At 37.8% G+C, this 21823-nt stretch overlaps 1 protein-coding gene across 6 annotated transcripts; it reads right to left on the bottom strand.

Moving 5' to 3' along the window:
* Positions 1-2261: 2261 nt before the first annotated feature.
* C11H11orf54 (chromosome 11 C11orf54 homolog) lies at positions 2262-21819 on the bottom strand. 6 transcript variants are annotated; one of them, XR_003234168.2, is made up of 10 exons: positions 21426-21819; positions 16899-17049; positions 13363-13461; positions 12157-12230; positions 11871-11972; positions 10721-10897; positions 9883-10032; positions 6390-6457; positions 4411-4527; positions 2262-3460 (listed from the first exon to the last, which is right to left on the bottom strand). XR_003234168.2 is itself a non-coding variant. In XM_072726177.1 (10 exons), exons 3-10 carry the CDS (start codon positions 16984-16986, stop codon positions 3287-3289), a joined length of 981 nt encoding a protein of 326 aa, XP_072582278.1. In that variant the 5' UTR covers positions 16987-17049; positions 17707-17923; positions 21426-21598; the 3' UTR covers positions 2262-3286. The 6 variants fall into 6 exon arrangements, 4 of the variants coding, with proteins under 4 accessions (XP_072582278.1, XP_025849005.1, XP_025849006.1 ...); XR_011995171.1 differs by lacking the exon at positions 21426-21819 and adding an exon at positions 17707-18067; XM_072726177.1 differs by lacking the exon at positions 6390-6457 and adding an exon at positions 17707-17923 and having other exon boundaries at positions 21426-21598.
* Positions 21820-21823: the final 4 nt, after the last annotated feature.

Genomic DNA, 21823 nt, shown 5'->3' with positions numbered 1-21823 from the left:
TCCTGGCCTCATTGTCTTGATAAATCTTTATCTTGGCCCTTTGCTATCCCATCTATTTTAGAATACATTGCTTCTATGAAAAGCCCTACTGGCATTAGACTGGTGTGGACTTGAATTTATACATTAGACAAGAAATGCTTCTGATGATGGTTATATATAATCTTTTTTTTTTAATAAAGATTTTATTTATTTATTCGTGAGAGACAGAGAGAGAGAGGCAGAGACACAGGCAGAGGGAGAAGCAGGCTCCATGCAGGGAGCCCGACATAGGACTCCATCCTGGGTCTCCAAGATGAGGCCCTGGGCTGAAGGTGGCGCTAAACCGCTGAGCCACCGGGGCTGCCCCTATAATCTTTGTTAAATGAAAATATTGCTATGTACTTTAAAAAAAAATTTTTTTTTGTTTATTCATGAAAGACACACACACACACACACACAGAGGCAGAGACATAGGCAGAGGGAGAAGCAGGCTCCATGCACCGATCCTGATGTGGGACTCCATCCTGCGACTCTAGGATCATGCCCTGAGCCAAAGGCAGATGCTCAACCACTGAGCTATTTACGCAGTTATGCGTCCCTGCTATGTACTTTTGATAACATTGTAATTGATATCTTTTTAAGGTTTACATTTTTAACAATTTATTACTGGTATGAAGAAATGCAACTCATTATTATACATTGATTTAGATTTTGGAATCTTCTTAAATTCAGTTTAGTAATTTCACTATAATTTCTCTTGGGTTTTCAAAGAATCAGTCATGTTTTCTGCCAAAAAATTGTGTTTTTCTTCCTTTTCAGTTATAATTATTTCTTGCTTCCTTTTCCTGGCTAGAACCTCCAATAGTTGATTATTAGGCATACTTGTTATATTTTTTTAAGATTTTATTTTTTCAAGTAATCTGTACACCCAACATGGGGCTCGAACTTACAACTCCAAGATCAAGAGTTACATGCTCTACCAACCAAACCAGCCAGGAGCCCTATCACATTTCTAATTTTAAAGTGAATATGGCATTAACATATGACTGTAAATACCTATAGCATCAACAAACTGCTTCTTAGAGCATGCACTAGGTGTTAGCTGCAGAGTCAGGTGATGGTGATCATATTTTGTTCAAAACAACCTCCTTCTTGTTTCAACAACATACTAAATCTCCTCCTGCCTGTGCACTTTTAAATCTGCCAGGAGAGATGTTTCTCCAAATAACTTCATGGCTCACTTTCATTTCTTTCAGGTCTCTGCTAAAATGTCTCTTTATCAGAGTCTTTTCCTGATCTTCCTAATATAAAAGGTGTAGTAAAGAGTCGGATTCCATTTTTTATGTTTGTGGACATCTTTTAAGCCTCATTCCTCCTTTTTCCCATTCTGTTCCATATTTGATGAGCAAGCTGATAAGCCAGCTGCTCCTTCTCTGACACTTGTGGGAAACTTACACTCCATGTGGAACCATAACCCTAGCCCTAATCCTTCACCACCATAAAAACCTCAAACCAGTCTCCTTTCCCTGTTTTCTCAAGCCATTTTTGGACCTACTTGGGAGCTGTCCTGCTTTCCCCAGAAAGCCTCATTATTTGAGCAGTAATCCCTTTCAGACACCCTGCAGTGTGTGCCTTTATCCATCTTGACATCCAAATTGAGTTTTGGGTGGTAAGTCCATCCTGTTTCATGTGAGATGGAAACAACAAAAGAGTCTCCTCCTTTACAGCCTGTCCTGTGCTTTTTCTTCACAGGACTTTTTTTTTTTTTAAATTTTTTATTTATTTATGATAGTCACACAGAGAGAGAAAGAGAGAGGCAGAGACACAGGCAGAGGGAGAAGCAGGCTCCATGCACCGGGAGCCCGACGTGGGATTCGATCCCGGGTCTCCAGGATCGCGCCCTGGGCCAAAGGCAGGCGCTAAACCACTGCGCCACCCAGGGGTCTCTTTCTTCACAGGACTTAATACGACCTGTCATATTATATATTATATATTTGTTGATTGTTAGTTTTCCCCCCACTATATAAATGTCTGAATGATAGAGCCCGGCATCTGGTTAAGTGTCTGGCATTATCTTCTACACACTCATTCATTCAACAATTATTTGTTGAGTTTCTACTTTGTCCAGGCACTGTTAAAGGCATTAGTACTACACTAGTAAACAAAGCCCTTACCCTTATGGAGCTTACATTCCAGTGGGCAGGGGAGGTGTTCAATACGCTTTTGTTAAACCAGTAATATTTTTTTCAGTCTGGAGGTAAGATATTAAAAAGAAACATCACTGTGCATATAAAATTTTTATTTTCAAATTGAGGCTTATTTAAAAATAACATTTAGGAATTTATATTCATAGGTCTTGTTATAGGTAATATCCAAAGAAGATAATCAAAACACATTTTTTGAAGATTTAGTATATGTTTAAGTATTAAAACTAAATTTTGTTACTAAATCTACACAAGGTTAGCATTAGCAAGATTAAGATTAGACAGTAGATTTCTGGCTAATGATTATTATAGACAAATATTCAGGAAAATTTCAACAATTACCATCAGTAAAAGAACATAACTTTTTACTTTACAAAGGACAATGATTATGTTTAGCAATAACCTCACTTGTAAATTAAAGTATACTCACTTTAGTGCTGTATTTTGATGCTGTTTCTTTTCCCTTTACTTCTGGCAAATAATTGATATGGTACAATGCTTCCAATTGGTAAGCCAAACAAAGGAGGCATCATGGCTAACTTCCTAGTTGCCAATGTTTGTGAAAGGCAAACTGCAAACTTCTGAGTATGATTCAACCCCACCAAAAGGGGTAAAGTTGCTTCCTTTGCCCACCTTATTCCATGAAAAAGAGTATACTCTGATTTCTGAAATGGATTTTTTTAAGTTCAGTACTAAGATTCAACAACTATCAACATTTGCAACACTGATTTTTCTAATACTCAGAAACATCCACTTGGGAGTTTGAGACTAATTTGAAAAATTTAGTAATGTAAGTGATTACCAATAGATGGTAGGAATAATCACAATTCCTGACTATGTTTTTATTTAAGGTATAAACATAAAACTGATTTTGCTGTTATTAAAGAATAAAAACGAAGAACATTTTCATTATGTATCTTTGTTCCCAATAACTTCTAGGATATATCCATGAAATAATACAGAGTATAAATGTCAACATACCTTCCAGTTAAAGGCCAGAAAAATGGAATTTCAGTAGTGAGATAATTTCTATTGAGTTTTATATTAGCATCAATTGGTGAGTAATAAGTTAACCTTAGTGAATTATTTCTCTTTCATTTGATTTAATCTCGCCCAAATAAATGAGTCTCTTTTGGTTGATCAATGCGATACAGAAACTCTGCAGGCAAGAAGTATCCAAGATATTCCACTGTGTCTGGGGTTGTATCTTGATGGTAGTGTCCACCTTCCCCATGATGACTAAAACAGTGAGTGTGCTCCAAACGCAAATCAAACCCCTAGGACAACAGACAAGCTATTGGTCAGTTTTCAAATTATTTTGGATAGGATACATTTAAGGGGGAGGGAGACCTTTTTATTAATATTACCATGGTTTATATTTTATTTTTAAGTAAATAATATATTCACTTAATTCAAAATTCAAAGGGTGGAAAGGGATATTAACACCTTAAAATGTGTCTATCCATCTCCTGCCTTTACTACTTACTCCCTTTCCTTGCAGGCAACCAATGTAAACAGTTTCTTATATCCTTCCAGAAATATTTACTCTTATCATTTTTACTCAAATGGTAGCACCTTGTAGGTACTGTGCAAATATTGTTTTTTTTTTCATTTAACGATATAGCTTGAGATCAGATTATAAAAGAGCTTCCTTTTTCTTTTATACCTGCATGGCATTCTATTTTATGTACACACCACTTCCCAACTGACGTTTAGGTTATTTCCAATTCTATCACATTAATGTTATCATGACTAACGTTTTAACTAATAATTTTACATATTTATGCATATATTTAAGAACAAAGTCCTAGACATATCTGTAATTGCTAGATAAAAAAATATGACTAGTCATTATTCTGGTAGATACTTTCTATGAATTAGTCTATATCATATCTTTTTCTAGTATGTAGTATTAAAATATAATGAATAGTATAATAAGCAACAAATAGGATAGAAGACATGAATCCTGGTCCTGATTCTACTGTTTAATAACATGACTTTGGGTGTTAGTTAAAATACATGTACTTTCATTTGCTCAAAGGTAGAATCAACCCTGCCCTAACTCATAGGGTCGTTAGCCACCTGCTGTCTTATCTTTCAAGATAATCCTAGAGAATGCCCTAGTTCTTAAATAAGAACACAAAAAGTACCTTATTAAAAGAATATCCTAAAAATTAAGCATTATCACTCTATTATACTGCAATATAAAAGATGGACATAAACTTACCGGGTCTTTGGAGACAAAAACTGGCAGACAAACCAAAGGAGCTCTCATCTCATAAAAGTGCAACCATTTATTCACCTCTTCATCAGAGTTCAATGGGCAGGAAGAAAATTCTGCAGGCTACAATAAAAGATCATTTGAAATATATAGAATATTATGGAGAGTTAAAATTTTAAATTATATATAACTTCATGAAGTTAAAAATTTAAGCCTTCCCATAGATTTGGTTATTTTTAGAATCAAAACAAGTTATCCTAGTTTTCAAAATGATCACCAACTAAGTGTATAAGCTAAAATGTATGAATGAATAAATGAAGGAATGGGTATATTACTATCTTTTAATTTTTCATAGCTTCTTAGTTTTATTGGAAATACATCCTCATCCTAATTTTAAATCTCATTACTACTACTGGTAGATGGGTAGGGGGAGGGAGAAGCAAGGCATTTGAAATTGGCAGAAGCATCAAAAAGAATAAAATAGTAAGGAATAAACTTAATCAAGGAGGCAAAAACTACAAAACATTACTGAAAGAAATTTAAAGACTCCAATAGGAGCACCTGGGTGGCTTAGTCCATTGGGCAACCAACTGGATTTCGGCTCAGGTCATGATCTCAGGGTCTGGAATTCAAACCCACGTGCAGCTCCCCATCAACACCCCTCCTTGATCTTCCCCCATGGAGCCCCACAAGGAGGGCTGCGCGGAGTGCCACAAGGAGCCCTGAGGAACAGCAAGGAGTCTGCTTCTCCCTCTCTCCCTTTGCCCCCGGCCCCCGCTCATGTGCATGCACACACATGTGCACTCTCCAAAATTAATCTTAAAAAAAAGATTAAAAAATAAAAATTCCAATAAATGGAAAATATCCTGTTTATGGGTTGAACGTGATATTGTTAAGATGTTAATACTACCAAAAGTGATGTAAAGATTCAACACTATCCCTATCAAAATCTCAATAAAGTTTTTTACAGAAGTAGAAGAATCCATTGTAAAATTCATATGGAATCACACAGGACCCCAAAGAGCCAAACCAATTTTTGGGGAAAAAAGGAAGTTCAAAGTCTAATACTCCCTGATATCAAACTGATTACAAGAAATCAAAACAGTGACACTAGCATAAAGACAGACATAAAGATCAGTGGAATAGAATAGAGATCCCATAAATAAACCCTTGCATAGACAGTCAAATAATTTTCAATAAGGGTATCAAGCCCATTCAGTGGAAAAAGGATAGTCTTTTCAAAATGGTGCTGATGTATAAAAGAATGAAACTGGACCCTTAATTTATATATAATATATATATACAATATATATATATATATATATATATATATATATATATATACACATACACAAAAAGTAACTTAAAATGAATCAGACCTAAGTCTTAAGAACATACACACACACCTTGCGTGTGATTTAATATATATATAATTGTGTGTGCATGTCATTCAGGCTTGAAAGGGAAGGAAATCCCACAGTTTGTGACAACATGGACGAACTTGGAGGACTTTATGCTAAGGTGAAATAAACCAAACATAGATAAATACTGCATTACATCATTTATTGTAATCTAAAGAGGCCAACTTAGAGAAACAGAGATTAGAATGGTTGCCAGGGGCTGAGATTGGGGAAGATGAGGTGTTGGTCAAAGGGTACAAAAACTTTTCAGTTATAAGGTCGATACGTTTCAGAGATATAATGTACATTATGGTAACTACAGGCATACCTTGGAGATACTTTAGGTTCAGTTCCAGACCATTGCAATAAAGTGAATATTGTAATAGAGCAAGTCAAACAATTTTTTTGGTTTCCTAGTGCATGTAAAAGTGATGTTTATATTATACTGTAGACTTTTAAGTGTGCAGTAGCATTATGTCTAAAAAAAGTACACAACTTATTTAAAAACTCTTTATTGCTAAGGAATGCTAACAATCATCTGAACTTTCAGTGAATCATAAACTTTTTGCTGGTGGAGGGTCTTACCTCAGTGTCGATGGCTGCTGGGTGCTCAGGGTGGTGGTTGCTGAAAATTGGGATGGCTCTGGTAATGTCTAAAAATAAGGCACAGTGAAGTCGGCCATACCAATTGACTCTTCCTTTCATGAATGATTTCTCTGTTGCATGCAATGCTGTTTGATAGCATTTTACCCATAGTAGAACTTAAAAAATTGGATTCAATCCTCTCAAACCCTTATAGTTGCTTTAGCAACTACATTTATATAATATTCTAAATCCCTTGTTGTCATTTCAATAATCTCCACAGCATCTTCACTAGGAGCAGATTTCATCTTAAGAAACCACTTTCTTTGCTCATCCATAAGAAACAACTCCTCATCCATTAAAGTTTTATCATGAGATGGCAGCAATCCAGTCCCATCTTCAAGCTCCACTTCTAATTCTAGTTCTCTCACTGTTTCCACCATATCTGAAATGACTTCCTCCACTCAAGTCTTGAACCCCTTAAAGTTATCCATGAGAGTTAACTTCCAAACTTCTACTTGTTATTTTGACTTCTCATGAATCACAAATGTTCTTAACAGCATCTAGAATGGTGAATCCTTTTCCAGAATGTTTTCAATTGACTTCGCCCTGAGCTGCCATATAGCCAGCTATAACCTTATGAAATATATTTCTTAAATAATAAGACTTCAAAGTTGAAATTACTCCTTGAGCCATGGGCTGCAGAATGCATGCTGTGTTAGTGGGCATGAAAACATTCATCTCATTGTACATCTCCATCAGAGCTCCTGGGTGACCAGGTGCATTGTCAATGCGCATGAAAGGAATATTTTTTTCTGAGCAGTAGGTCTCAAGAGTGTGCCAAAAATATTCAGTAAACCATGTTGTAAACAGATGTGCTACCATCCAGGCTTTGTTGGTCCATTGATAGAACACAAGGAGCGTAGAATTAGCATAATTTTTAAGGGCCCTAAGATTTTCAGCATGGTAAATGAGTACTGGCTTCAACTGAAAGATACCAGCTGCATTAACCCCTAACAAGAAAGTCACCCTGTCCTTTGAAGTTTTGAAGGTAGGCACTAACTTCTCCTCTTTACCTGTGAAAGTCCTACATGATATCTTTTTCTAATAGCAGGCTCTTTTGTCTACATTGAAAATCTGTTGTTTAGTGTAGCCACCTTCATTAATTATCTTAGCTCGACCTCTGGATCACTTGTCACAGCTTCCACATCAGCACGCTCTGCTTCCTCTTGCAATTGTATGTTAGGGAGATAGCTTTTTCCTTCAAACCCATGAACTTTTCTTCTGCAGCTTCCTCACCTCTTACAGCCTTCATAGAATTGCTCTGGATTAGGCTTTGGCTTAAGGGAATGTTGTGGCTAATTTGATCTTCTATTCAGGCCACTAAAACTTTACCCAAATCATCAATAAGGCTGTTTTTGCTTTCTTATAATTTGGGTATTCACTGGACTAACATGTCTAATTTTCCTTTAAGAACTTTTTCCTTTGTCTTTATAACTTCACTATTTGGACAGGAAGTCTAACTTTTGGCCTTACTTGACTTTTGACATGCCTTCCTCACTAAACTTAATAATTTCTAGGTTTTAATTTAAAGTGAGAGAAGTGTGACTCTTCCTCTCCCTTGAACATTTAGAGGCCATTGTAGCATTATTAACTGGCCTAATTTCAATATTGTTGTGTCTTAGGGAACAGAGAGGCCCAAGGAGAGGGAGAGAGATAGGGGAATGGCCAGTTGGTGGAACTGTCAAAACATACCAACATTTACTCATTAAATTATTCATCTGATATGGACACAGTTTATGGTGCCCCAAAACAATTATGATAGTTACATCAAAGATCACTGATCACAGACCACTATAACAAGTATAATAATGGAAAAGTTTGAAATATTGCAAGAATTACCAAAATGTAATACAGAGACAGGAAGTGAGCAAAAGTTGTTGGAAAATTGGTGGCAAAAGGCTTATATGATGCAGTGTTGCCACAAACCTTCAATTTATTAAAAAATGCAGTATTTGTGGAATGCTATAATGTGAAATACAATAAAACAAGATATGCCCATGGTTAGTAATGAAATATTATGTACTTGCATTTTTAAAAAAATCTTATAATTATTTGGTATTTACAAATAGATTTATCTATAATTCTGTTTTTAATAATTTGGAAAATTAAGTATTTTCACAATGTTGTGTTTTTCTTTGCAAAATTAGCTGGCTTGCCATTTAGAATTATCAGGATGCGGCATCAGGGTGGCTCAGTCAGTTAAGCATCTGACCTGATCTCAGGTCATAGGACTGAGCCCCATGTTGGGCTCCACACTCAGGACACAGTCTGCTAGGGATTCTCTCTCTTGTTCTCCCTCTGCCCCTCCCCCTGCTCATGAACACACACTGTCTCTCACTTTCTCTCTCTAAAATAAATAAATAAAATCTTTTAAAAAATACAATAAAAAATCAAATTATCAGGATAAAAAACATTAAAATCATTTTTTGATGATTTTATTGATAAAATGAAAAGGAAACTGAGTTGTAATTACTTTTATACTATTCATTTATTCACCTCCAAAAAATGATTTTAAAACCTGAATGCCCTAGAGGTCTTGCTTCATATAGTATTCCATCCTTGATGTTTTATAAACTTGTATAATCAGCCTGTAAGATTATAATTTTCATAATGAGTCCTTTCCCCAAAACCATCGTGTTTTTTTGTTTGTTTGTTTTGTTTTTTGAGTGCAAGGTGAGAAAGAGAGGGAGGAGAGGAGGAGAGGAGGAGAGGGGGAGAAGGGGAGAGGGAGAGAGGGGGGGAGAGAGAGAGAATCCCAAACAGGCTCCACCCAGCACAGAGCCTGATGCTGGGCTTGATCTCACAACCCTCAGATCACAACCTGAGCCGATAACAAGAGTCGGACATCCAAATGACTGAGCCACCAGGCACCCCACCACAACCATCTTAATAGCAAAGTCTATGTATGGAGTTTGGGATTCTGGCAATAAAAATGATAATCCATTTCTAAGGCTTATATTCAAGTCTATCTAGATCTTAAAAACACAGTGAAAAGAAACTTCTAATATATTAACATGAAAAAGGACCCTAGTTAGACATTATCTCACAATATGATTTACAGTATCATTTGTTATTTAAGTTTTAAAGTAATATAATCATAAGAAAAGTATTCAGGGTGTCTTTAAGGGTAGAATTCTCCATTCTACTAAATTCTATCATAAATCCTAAGATCTGGGATCCCTGGGTGGCGCAGTGGTTTGGCGCCTGCCTTTGGCCCAGGGCGCGATCCTGGAGACTCAGGATCGAATCCCACGTCGGGCTCCCGCTGCATGGAGCCTGCCTCCCTCTGCCTGTGTCTCTGCCTCTCTCTCGTTCTCTCTCTGTGTGACTATCATAAATAAATAAAAATTAAAAAAAAATAAATTCTAAGATCTTAAGTATGTGCACATACATACCCACATACGCATGCAAGGATAGACACGAAGGCCCTTACCATTATGTGAGTCTTTGCTTTTCCCTTCTCAATTACGAAAGTCCCTCCCATCCCTACAGGTTTATCTCCATAATGTTTTTCAAGAGTCTGTCTCATACAAGTCACGAAGTTAAGTTTTCCAGTTCTTCTTTTGGCTTTCACCTCAATGACCTAGAGAGGATATAAATATGCATACCATTGTTCTACGCTGCAAAATATTATGTGGATAACTATCAAAGTGAAGCATATAATCAAGACCTGAGCTGAGATCAAGAATCAGATGTTTAACCAACTGAACTACCCAGGTACCCCTTAAACGTATCTTTTTAATTCACTACCTCATTTCTCAAAGTAGCTAAAGTAGCTACTCTATTTAAAAATCTGAGTTCTCACAATTGCTAACACTGTTATCATCTTTTGGTGTTCTAACAGGAAGTAAATATGAAGTTTCCTAAGCTCCTTGCTATATTTTGCTACCACCATTTCAGTCTAGATCAACCAACATCCGATCCATCAGGAATGAGCAAACTACCTATAGACTAACTAGGGACTGGCATTATCTATTTACTTCAACTGCACAGCTCATATGTTTGACTCACTCCCCCATGAATATTGTTACCTTTTATTCCTCAGAAAAAAAGGTATTGCTTACTAAGTATTCCTAACCTCAGTTTTAAATAAGACTTCCACCTTGCCTGTAGTACTATAGTAATCTTTCATAACTGGGTTAAAGAAATTTGACTTAGCTAGTTTTGAATTAAGAAAACCATATTTGTGACAATAAAAATTCAACTTTTTTTTTTTAGCTGAGAACTTTTGAAGAATACTGTGTTTTGTGAACAACAACAAAAAAAGTCACCTTTCCAGGTTGGCCCTCACTGGCAAAAAGATTAGCCAGTAATGCACACCCAAAATCATGGTATTTCTCACTGTATTTCTCTAGCAGGCACCCTCCATCCACAGGGTTAATACGGGCAAAGTAACTTCCATTCATTGCAGGTTTATGTTCACTTCCTATTTGAATAACTGGCATAAACTGAAAAGTAAAATAAGAAAGTAAATTGGTCAACCCTGGCATCAATATGCAAAGAGAGTATCTTGAGTAACATAACAAAGGACCTTATCCTTGACTTTAGATATTTTATATCAGAATCTAGTAAGAAAACATGAAGTATGAAATATTTAATTTTAGATTCAAGATGTTAAAGATTTATAAACAACAAAAAAACCGAAAAAACATCTTATAAAATGTTCACAGTATTTCTTACAGTTTCTAGAACATTGTAAATTGTGCTTTAAAATGTCTGTCTTTAAAAAAAATAAAATAAAAAATAAAATGTCTGTCTTTAGATTTTAAACTTTTTTTTCTATATTGAACACTAAGTAAATTATATTCATCTTTCTACAAAAGAACTTGTATGATTATTGACTAATGGTTACATCAGAAGAGGTGAGGGGATGGGCAGAATGAAGAGGTCCTTCATTCTTCTATTTAAGAGATGTGAAGAAACTTTTTTTTTTTAATGTTGTAAACATACTAACATACAGAGTAATAGATAGTACCTTTTGTAAATAATCATCATACCACTGGGTTAGGGCCTTACTACTTAGTCTGAAAGAGGGAACTGATGAGATCATTAATTATTCCATTCATCTCATCAAAAGCTCCTCTTGTATCAAAAGGAAAGAACTATAGTGAAGCTAGGAATTCTCTGATGTGTAAGGATTAAAATCTTTCACAATCCAGGGTTCTCAGCAGACTATATTAGGTCTCATTTAACACTGAGTGCATACCCTAAGAAAATGTGAAATTAGAGGTTAGTGCTCCATTACTGTTGGAGCACATGCTATAGTCAAAATCTGTATCACACAGTATTGAATCTGTAAAGAAAGATGACATCGACCATTTATAATACATCCAGAAAGCAGACTTTCTGATAGGGCAATAAAAGAAAAAAGATAAACCAAATGTCAAATCAATAAAATAAAATAATTATATGAATGCGGACCTCAGCGTTGAACCCAAGAGTCTGAAATGGGCCTGCTCCTGCTCCAAGAATAAAAGCTCCAGGAAGCTTGATTTCTTTTGCAATCTTATTTAGATCATAAACCTACATAAAAAGAAAAAACATATTATTTAAATAACTTAAACAAATCTCTTGGTTTATTATTTTTGAATGAGTCCACTAACCCTTCCTTGACACACTGGTCAATGGATCTTATAATAATATAAAGAGGAATCAACCCAACTTCTTATAATCTTCATGTGAATGTGAGGAGTTAAAGTACACTTACTTTTTCTTTATTTACAAGAGGCAATAAGTAAGGCACACCTCCTACTTCTGCAATTCTAGTTTTCCCACAGATGCCTAAAAAAAAAGAAGTCATCTTAAAAATAGGCAAACATCTAACTTAAGTATAAAAAATGTCAAGAGACACTAATTTAATTTATTAAGAGTATGTAACTTCTCCATTCCCTCGGTTTTACAAATAGCAGGGATTAGAAGATGAAAGTAGTTATGATCCCTATCCTATTCTAATTACTTGTGTTTCCAATATTGTCATAACCAAGCCTGGCTTGATATAGTTGGTAGCATAAAGGCAATAGAAAGTTGATAATAGAGCAAGGCTAGAATTGAAGCCAAAGTTTGGATAGGATGAAATTTCCAGAATTAGTCTATAATGACCTATTTCTTTAAAAATCTGTGCTTTTAGGGGTGCCTGGGTGGCTCAGTGGTTAAGCATCTGCCTTTGGCTCAGGTCGTGATCCCGGGGTCCTGGGATCGAGTCCTGCATTGGGTTCCCTGCAGGGAGCAATATATAGATGGAAATGTCCTGTGGACAGCTGGGATTACTGATCTGTAACTAAGAAAATGAGAGACCTAGGTGAGATGTGCAGATTTCAAATTCTTGTAGCCAAATAGCAATTTAAAACCAGCGGACTATACGAAAAAATGCAGAGATTGTAGAGTAAGAAGAGGCTGAGCAAAGATTCTAGAAAATGTCAGGATTTCAGAGCCTGCCAGAAAGAAAAGGGATCTAGGAAAAATGAACATAGAAGTAGGAAAGATACCCAGGAAGTACAGGCAAAAGAACCAAGGAGAGAGAATGTCAGGCAGCAACAGCCAGATACTATGTAATATGTTAGAGATCAGATAATACTAGTAAATAAACCAAAATTGTTGGTGACTTCAATAATACCAGTTCATTTAAAAGCTATCTAACAACATTTAAACATTTATAAGACATCATTCATATATAAACATACATATATAGCTTCCTTAGTGTTGCAATTTAAAGGCTTACAAATTATTTATTAGAAAACTCTTTGGATGACAAGAATTAAGATTAACCCTTTTTTGCCTTCTACTGTGTTTTCTGATTTCTTAATTTTATTTTAACTAATTTATTAGTTATTTAGTGAGGAGAATAGGTTACTTTTATAATTGGTTTTCAGAAAGAGATCAGGACCAAAAACAGTAAACTGCAAAAATCGTTTACCTTTTACAGGAAAGGTAAATGGCTCCTTAGTCAGATCAGGGCAATCAACCACAGAGACCTGGACATCAGCAAAGTTACCCTTTAGCCCCTCCTGCAGAACTGACAAAGACAAGGAAAAAGGTTATTAAACATTAGGTGAGGGACACCTGAGTGGCTCAGCGGTTGGGCATCTGCCTTGGGCTCAGGCCATGCCCTGGAGTTCCAGGATCAAGTTCCACATTGGGCTCCCTGCAGGAGACATGCTGCCCATGTCTCTGCTTTCTCTGTGTCTCTCATGAATAAATAAAATCTAAAAAAAAAAAAAAAAAATTAGGTGAAAATTTGCCACCATATATCAAATCTTCCCTCAACATTTTGGGTATCATGCTCCCAATCTAAACTTGTATTTATAAATGTTGGGGTGGGGGTGATGTGCACCTAGCTAGCTCAGTTGGTAGAGCAAGAGACTCCTTATCTTGGTTCAAGCCCCAAGTTGAATGTAGAGCTTACTTTAAAACAAACAAACAACAAAAAAGAGGGCAGCCCCTGTGGCCCAGCGGTTTAGCGCCACCTTCAGCCTGGGGTGTAATCCTGGAGACCTGGGATCGAGCCCCAGATCAGGGTCCCTGCATGGTGCCTTCTTCTCCTTCTGCCTGTGTCTCTGCCTCTCTCTCTCTCATGAATAAATATAATAAAATCTTTAAAAAAAAAGAGAGAGAGAGGGGGAAATGGTCTTCTTAATGAACATAATTCAACATTAGACACACAATCACGTGTTATATCAAATACCTCCATACAATGCCTCCATAAAAATCTCTGTAAATCTGTAGAGATTTAAACCACTGAAGATAAACACTAAAGTGGGTATTACCTCCCTTTTGGGGAGAGAATTCCAAAGACCTACAGAAATGTATATATTTAAACTGGGTGGCTCAGTGGCTGCCTTTGGCTCAGGGCATGATCCTTGGGATCTGGGCTCCCAGGAGAGAGCCTGCTTCTCCCTCTGCCTATGTCTCTGCTTCTCTCTCTCTGTGTCTCTCATGAATAAATAAATAAATAAATCTTTTTAAAAAATAAACTGTTAGAAAGTAAGCAATTACATGGAACAACTTCACTGAAACTTGAAGACGAAATATTGAGCAAAAGGAGTAAGACACAAAAGAATATATATGACTTCACTTATATGTGCTTCAAAATCAGGCAACTAATCTAAGGTGATAAAAGTCAGAACAGTGTTACCTCTTGGGGTAGAGATATTGACTGGAAAAGTAAATACAGGAGTCTTCTGGGATGCTGGAAATATTTTATATCTCAATCTGGATGGCAGTGACATGGGTATGAACATGTTAAAATTCATCAAGCTGTACACTTAAGATCAGTTTGTGTTATTGGAGCTATAACTCAATTAAAAAAAAGCAGAAAAAGCAAACATATTTCAAAGTTATAAATCTAGGAGCAATGAACTTCTTTCTTTTTTGGATGGAGAGAGGAGGAGGAGGAAAGAGAATCTTAAGCAGGCTCCAACCCAGTGCAGAGGCCAACATAGGACTCTCATGACCCTGAGATCATGATCTGAACAGAAACCAAGAATTAGATGCTTAACTGAGCCACCCAGAAGCCCCTAAGAGCAATGTATTTCTTTTTTTTTTTAAAGATTTAATTAATTCATTCATTCATTCATAGAGACACACAGAGAGAGAGAGAGAGGCAGAGACACAGGCAGAGGGAGAAGCAGGCTCCATGCAGGGAGCCCGACATGGGATTTGATCCCGGGGTCTCCAGGATCACAACCCGGGCTGCAGGCGGCGCCAAACCGCTGCGCCACCGGGGCTGCCCAGAGCAATGTATTTCTAAGGGTGATAAGTTTCCACAAAAATTTCTCTGAGAGTAGTTAGCCATTAGTTTAGGTTTTATAGAATCAGATTCCAAAACATGAAGCCATCCTAAATCTAGCCATGTAGACATCCCATTCAAGATATAAAACATTATCTACAGGAAAACAGAAACCAAGTTGCCTGGAAAATTCTCCTCCCTAAACTGATGACTGTAAACTTATGAATATATAAAGATTTCAGCATGTAGAAATACAGTAAAATCTATTTTTTTTTATCAGTTACAAAGAGACCAAATTCTAGCTATAGTATTTTCTGTAAAACTGAAAATAAATTTTAAGCCAAGAAACTCAGATTCCATTTCTACTGTTCTGAATATGTCCTGTACATATAGAAGGAACATAAAACATAAACACGCAAGAGAAGATAGATGTAGAAAGGCCCTCAAAGAAATGATTCCTAGCTGTCCTGTATTATCAGGGAAAACAGAAAGACAAAAAAGAGATACAGGCAAAGAATACTAGTAATACAGATTGTTGAGCTGCCATCCAAATTAAAGAAAAAATAGGAAGGTCAGAAGAAGAGAGCCACAACCAAGCAAAACCTGAGTACACTTCTTGACCTATCAGACATACAGATGAACTGTCAGGATGGGTGCACTTTGCAAAGGGTGGGTTTTATAGTTACCGTCAGAATAGAACCAAAAGGTTGTCAAACAAATGTTAGCTTTTTGACGAGCTACATAGTTTTGGGTTAGTACTAACCCAAACTATCCTGGTTTCATTTCATATTCCTATTTTTATTTACTTTTTCTTATCTATCACCCCTCTAATTAATTTTGTGAAGCTGCCTTAAGTTCTTGTTTGAACAAGGGGAAATGCATAAAAATATACACAGAGAAATCTAAGCAAGTTCACTGGCAGTCTATCATATCAGGAGAAGGGGAAAAAGTAGTAAGGTTAGGAAAACGATTAATATGCCACAGTAGATTATATATTTAAAGAATACTGTGACTGGTAAGAAGTTAAAATTGTGTGACTTTTTGGGCATCACATATACTTAACTCTTGGATTACTATATTCATTTTCATTCTGTAAAGTTGGTATCTTAACAAGAATCTTCAAATGGTGAGTTTAGTTTTTTTAGGGGGGGATAATTTTGGACTCTCAACAAAAATAGTACAAAGAGGGGCACGTGTGTGGCTCTGACAGTTGGGCATCTGATCTTGGTTTTGGCTCAGGTCAGGATCTCATGGGTCATGGGATGGTGCCTGAGGCTCAGCGCCACTTAGGGCAGAGTCAGCTTGGGATTCTTTCCCTCTTCCAGGTGGAGACCTGCTCATATTCTCTTTTTCTCTCTCTCTGAAATAAATGAATAAACTTTTTTTTTTTTAAAGGACAAAGAGGAAAAGGAAAATGAGTTCTTAAAAAAAAGATTTTATTTTTTTTGAGTGAGAGAGAATGAGCTAGAGAGAGAAAAAGCAGGGGCAGAGGGAGAGGGAGAAGCAGACTCCCCACTGAGCAGGGAGCCCAAAGCAGGGCTCTATCCTGGGATCCTGACCTGAACCAAAGGCAGACGCTTAACCGACTAAGCCACCCAAGTGCCTCAGGAAAGTGAGCTCTGCATTGAAAATACTATTGCACAAATCATATCTTAGAATGTTTATATTTTTAAATTTTTTCCTTAGAACAATCTCAAAATACTTAAAGTTAGTATTGCATTTACCTACGACAAGCTCCTCAAGACTTGGCACATGAAAAGAATACTCAACACAAGCCATTTCTTTCTTCTTTAGGTGCAAGACTATACACATAAGGCTATGGCAGGTCAGTGATCACAAGAGTTGGTCGTGCACCATGCATGAACAGTTGTGTCTCTGGAAAGGAACACTGAGAGTTTAGTTATATAAAAAGGGCAAAAGGGCATTTACTTTTCTTTCCTCATAGAAAGGCAACCAGTGTTTCCTGTATTTAATATTCCAAGTGAGAAATGCCCAAGTAACCTTTTTTAATACTGATATTTTAAAGTCAACACTTCAAACAGACAAAAGGAAATGTCAAGCCAAGAAGGCACAATTCATTTTCTTTGGTGGTATATGTGGATTGAACATGCAGTTGTCTGATGATTGGTCTAAGGAATGTAGGTCCTGAAGCAGAAGATAGTTTTAAGGGTTTATAAGTAACTGTTTAAATGGTTGTTGATAGTAGTATAGGACACTCAAATAATTCGCTCATAGATAATTTGTGTTTTCTCTTCTATATATGACATTTGGGCTAACACTTAAACAAGTTTCTTAGACTATATATTTTACAAAAGAAAATTTAAATGACTAAGAGAAATGCACACTTCTACAAATGAATAGCTATTGAAATTCAAATTATTACTTTTATTTACAAATAAATAAATATACTTTCTTGCTAAGCAGCTTTCATGTTCAATTATTCTGATAACCTAACCAATTATAGTTTCAAAAATATAGGCTAAGCATATTTTACAATAAGTAGACATATATATACAGAGATTAGTACCTTACCTTAAGTGTTCAGGTGAGAGGATATGCAAGCAGAGAGAAGTAAATAAAATGAAGGAAAAAAAAAAAACAAAACTCAGGGGGATCCCTGGGTGGCTCAGCGGTTTAGGGCCTGCCTTTGGCCCATGGCAGGATCCTGAAGTCCAGGGATCTAGCCCGGCGTTGGGCTCCCTGCATGGAGCCTGATTCTCCCTCTGCCTGTGTCTCTGCCTCTCTATGTCTATCGTGAATTAAAAAAAAAAAAAAAAATCTTAAAAAAAAAAAACCTCACACAAAAATAATGTGAGATGGGCAGGGAATCCCACTCTCAATAAACTGCAACAAAAACTGCAGGTAAAACTTTTTTAAGAGTGTTTCTAAGAGCATTATTCTGATTCTCATTAACATTGTTAATGGAATACCTTATTAATTATTAATCTAGGGACACCTGGGTGGCTCAGAGGTTGAGCATGCATACCTTTGACTCCGGGCATGATCCTGCAGTCTGGGATCATCAGGCTCTTGCAGAGAGCCTGCTTCTCCCTCTGCCTATGTCTCTGCCCTCCCCCCCGCTTTCTGTCTCTCATGAATAAATAAATAAATTTATAAAAAAACGAACACGGGGTAGTGGAAGGGTAGGGGGGCGGGGGATGGGGTGACGGTGACGGGCACTGAGGGGGCACTTGACAGGATGAGCACTGGGTGTTATACTATATGTTGGCAAATCGAACTCTAATAAAAAATACACAAAAATAAATAAATAAATATTTTAACCCAAAAAAGTTAATTATTAATTTCAATAGTCTCTGATACAAGCTTACTTACCAACTGAAAGGTGGTCTTTCAATATCACTTAGAAAGTCCCCCCACCCCCGGCTTTTTTTAATTTTCCAAAGATTCACAGGTTTCTTAGAAACTGGTTTTCTGGTTTTGATGATAATTTTAAACACATCCTCCACAAACATACTACCTATACATTTAGGACTTAACATTTACGTAAGAACTTCACCAAATACCAACTTTTAATTACATGATATGTACAATCTAGTCTCCCAAATAAAATATCTACTGTTGATAATGGGTCCCAAGTCTTACATAATCATATTTCAATGATCTCAAGTATATCTTTCAGTTAAATAATCTATAACTGTTCAGGAATGAAACATTTTAATTTTTTTGAAATTAGTTTCAGATGGACAGAAAATACATATAAATATTCCTACATATTCTTCACCTAGATTTTCCAAATGTTAACATATTTTCTTTATAAAAAGGTACTAATTAAGAACATGTCAACATCTGCTCAATACTATATATATATATATATATATAATACATATATATAAAATAAGGAAAATAAAAGCACTCTAGGTATTTCTGTTTCTAGTAGAAATAATAAAGACAAGTTTAAGTTAAATACAATTCTTTGCCATTTTTAAAGGTTAGATTTGTTTGTTTGGTTTTTCCCCCACGAAAATAGAAACAAAGTCCAAACCTGGGAGGCTACATTTGGAGAACTGGTTTGGAAATGTAGACCTTCAGGCAAGCCAACATCCCAGAAGGCAGTGTGGTAATGTGTGTATAAATGTGTTTATGTAGGAGGGAGGGAAGGAGGTTGGAGTTGGAGTGATGAGAGAAGGGAGTTAGAAAGGTTCTACTATATGGGGCACCTGGGTGGTTCAGTTGGTTAAGCGTCTGTCTTCCACTCAGGTCATGATCCCAGGGTCCTGGGATCAAGCTTAGCATTGGGCTCCCTGCTTGGTGAGGAGCCTGCTTCTCCCTCTGCCTTTGCTCAAGCTCACTTTCTCAAGTAAGTAATAAATATATAAGGAAAACCTTAAAAAAAAAGTTCTAATATAAACTCAAAAGTGGCTCTAGGAGGACAGCTTTGGGCTGTAAGGAGGCACAGGATATTCACCCTGCAGCTTCAGTTACTGGGAGTCAGTGGCCCAGAAGATGGGTCTGGAGAATGGAAGAATATAAATGGGAGGCAGATGGATAAGTGGAGCTGAATAGACAATGCCTAATGGGTAGACCAACTGTAGCAACAAAGCTGGTAACTACTGACAGCACGCTATATAACCCATACTATGTTAGGCATTTTACATTCTCCCAGAACCTCTCACACTGAATAGATATTATACTTCTTTTACAAAAGAGAAATAGGCCAGAGAGAATATACTATTTACTTGAGATCCTTTAGCTGTTAAAGTGGCAGGAATAATTCAAAACCAAATGTAGCCCACTCTAAATCCAGAACTCCTCACATTATACATTATTATCTGTGGGTTAGCCTGTGATAAAATGACACATTTCAACTCCTAGAAGACAGAATTTGTACAGTACCATCTTAGAGCTCTCAGAGTTATCATCTATTCACTTTGTTTCTTTCACCTAGGCTGTGATCTCTTTGAAGACTGTGGTTCTGTCTTCCAAGTGCCTTCCTAGTGGGCACCAGTGCAGCCTTAATTACTTATCGAAAATTTACAATTTATCAGACTCATAAGTCTCTGGGATAGGACTGGCTTCAGGGGTATGCAAGTAGCATAATGACCTAGGGCCATGTGCTCAGAATGCCATTTGGTTTAATGCTGTTGTCACCACGCTGAAATTCTTAACTTTATATATGAATTAAAAAAAAAAGACTTTATTAATTTGACAGAGAGAACAAGCAGGTAGAGGCAGAGGGAGAAGCAGGCCCCCCATGGAGCAGGGAGCGGCTTGATCCGAAGACTCTGACCATGATCTGAGCAGAAGGCAGAGACTTAACAGTCTGAGCCACTCAGGCATTCCTATATTGAACTTTTAGGACCAAATAGGATAAGGGAGGATGTGCAGGATCAGAGGCCAGGGGGGCAAAGTGCATGTCCACTACTATCCCTTGCTACCTCATTCACATAAAGCATTTGTGAAACCCCGTAAGCACAGGAATCTGGTGGACCCACCATCTGTGGGAGTTCTGTGAGACTCAAAGTCCAGAGATTCCATAGTGTTGGTTGAACGTGAATACATCAAGAAGAAAAAAAAAAAGCAGAGATGAGTTGGTTTTGTGCAGTTTCTATTGTCCTAGTAGGAACAAAATACATGGGGCAGCCCCGGTGGCGCAGCCTGCAGCCCAGGGTGTGATCCTGGAGACGGAGGATCGAGTCCCACATCGGGCTCCTTGCATGGAGCCTGCTTCTCCCTCTGCCTGTGTCTCTGCCTCTCTCTGTGTGTCTCTATGAATAAATAAATAAAAGCTTAAAAAAATAGCAAATTTCTATTAATAATAGCATAATAATAAATTAATAGTGCGATTGGTTGAAACACCATGACAAGTCAAAGGAGATCCTACAGAAGAAAGGAGGAAGCTTTATTTTAGGACCTTTAGGGATTGGGACCTATTTTAGGACCTGGATTTTCATTTCGTACTGAGGCTCAGAAATAACAGAGCCAGGCGGGCTCCCACATAGGGCAGGAGTCAGACATGCGCTCCCGGTCCAGGCGCTTCCAAGCGTTTCACACACTGTGCAGATGCCTAGAGGACTCGACCTTTATGCCTGGAATGTTTTCAATATTTAGAGGGACACTGAGCGAAGAGACCAGATCACTTTGAAGGTTCGTTCAATCCTGGGAGGGAGACCAGCCACGCAGGACGGGGCAGCTTTCCAGGCCTGCCACTGACCCGAGGCCTGAGAGCGGACACAGCGAACCAGCTCGTTCCTTTTTAAGTCCTGAAGGGTAAACACCCCACCCAAACTAACCTCGTTTAAACCGTTTCAACGCCCGGCAGCCATTCAGGGGACTACGGAGTCACAAACTCAGAGGAAAAAAAGCCCACCGCCCGCCGGGGCCTCGCGACAGGCTCGCCCGGCCCTGGAGGCGGGCCGCCGCGTGGGGGGAGCGCGCGAGCGAGCGAGCACGGCGCGCCGGGGGCGGGGGGCGAGCGGCGAGCCACGGAGAGACGCCGGCGTCCAGTCAGCGCACACTAGAGGGAGGGCGACGCAGCCACCGCGAGACCCGGCCGGCGCCGCACTCCCCGCCGCGCACGCCGCGCCCGAAGGCTCCGAAAACCCGCCGGCTCGGCCGACGACAGACCCGGCAGCAGCTCAGTCGCTGTCTCCTCGCAGCTCTCACCCACCCAGCTGACTCGGCCCCGCGC

This window comes from Vulpes vulpes, chromosome 11, assembly GCF_048418805.1.
Source record: "Vulpes vulpes isolate BD-2025 chromosome 11, VulVul3, whole genome shotgun sequence".
NCBI classification, from domain to species: Eukaryota; Metazoa; Chordata; class Mammalia; order Carnivora; family Canidae; genus Vulpes; species Vulpes vulpes.
This window is presented reverse-complemented; position numbering and strand designations above follow the sequence as displayed.

What these genes read in the sequence shown, in the direction of transcription:
- C11H11orf54 (XM_072726177.1), bottom strand. Translation starts at nt 16,986, where the DNA reads ATGTGTATAGTCTTGCACCTAAAGAAGAAAGAAATGGCTTGTGTTGAG. An exon ending in CTCTTGTAAATAAAGAAAAA is followed by an intron (nt 11,973 to 12,156) that starts GTAAGTGTACTT and finishes CTTTTTATGTAG; the next exon opens with GTTTATGATCTAAATAAGAT. An exon ending in CTCTTGGGTTCAACGCTGAG is followed by an intron (nt 10,898 to 11,870) that starts GTCCGCATTCAT and finishes TTTACTTTTCAG; the next exon opens with TTTATGCCAGTTATTCAAAT.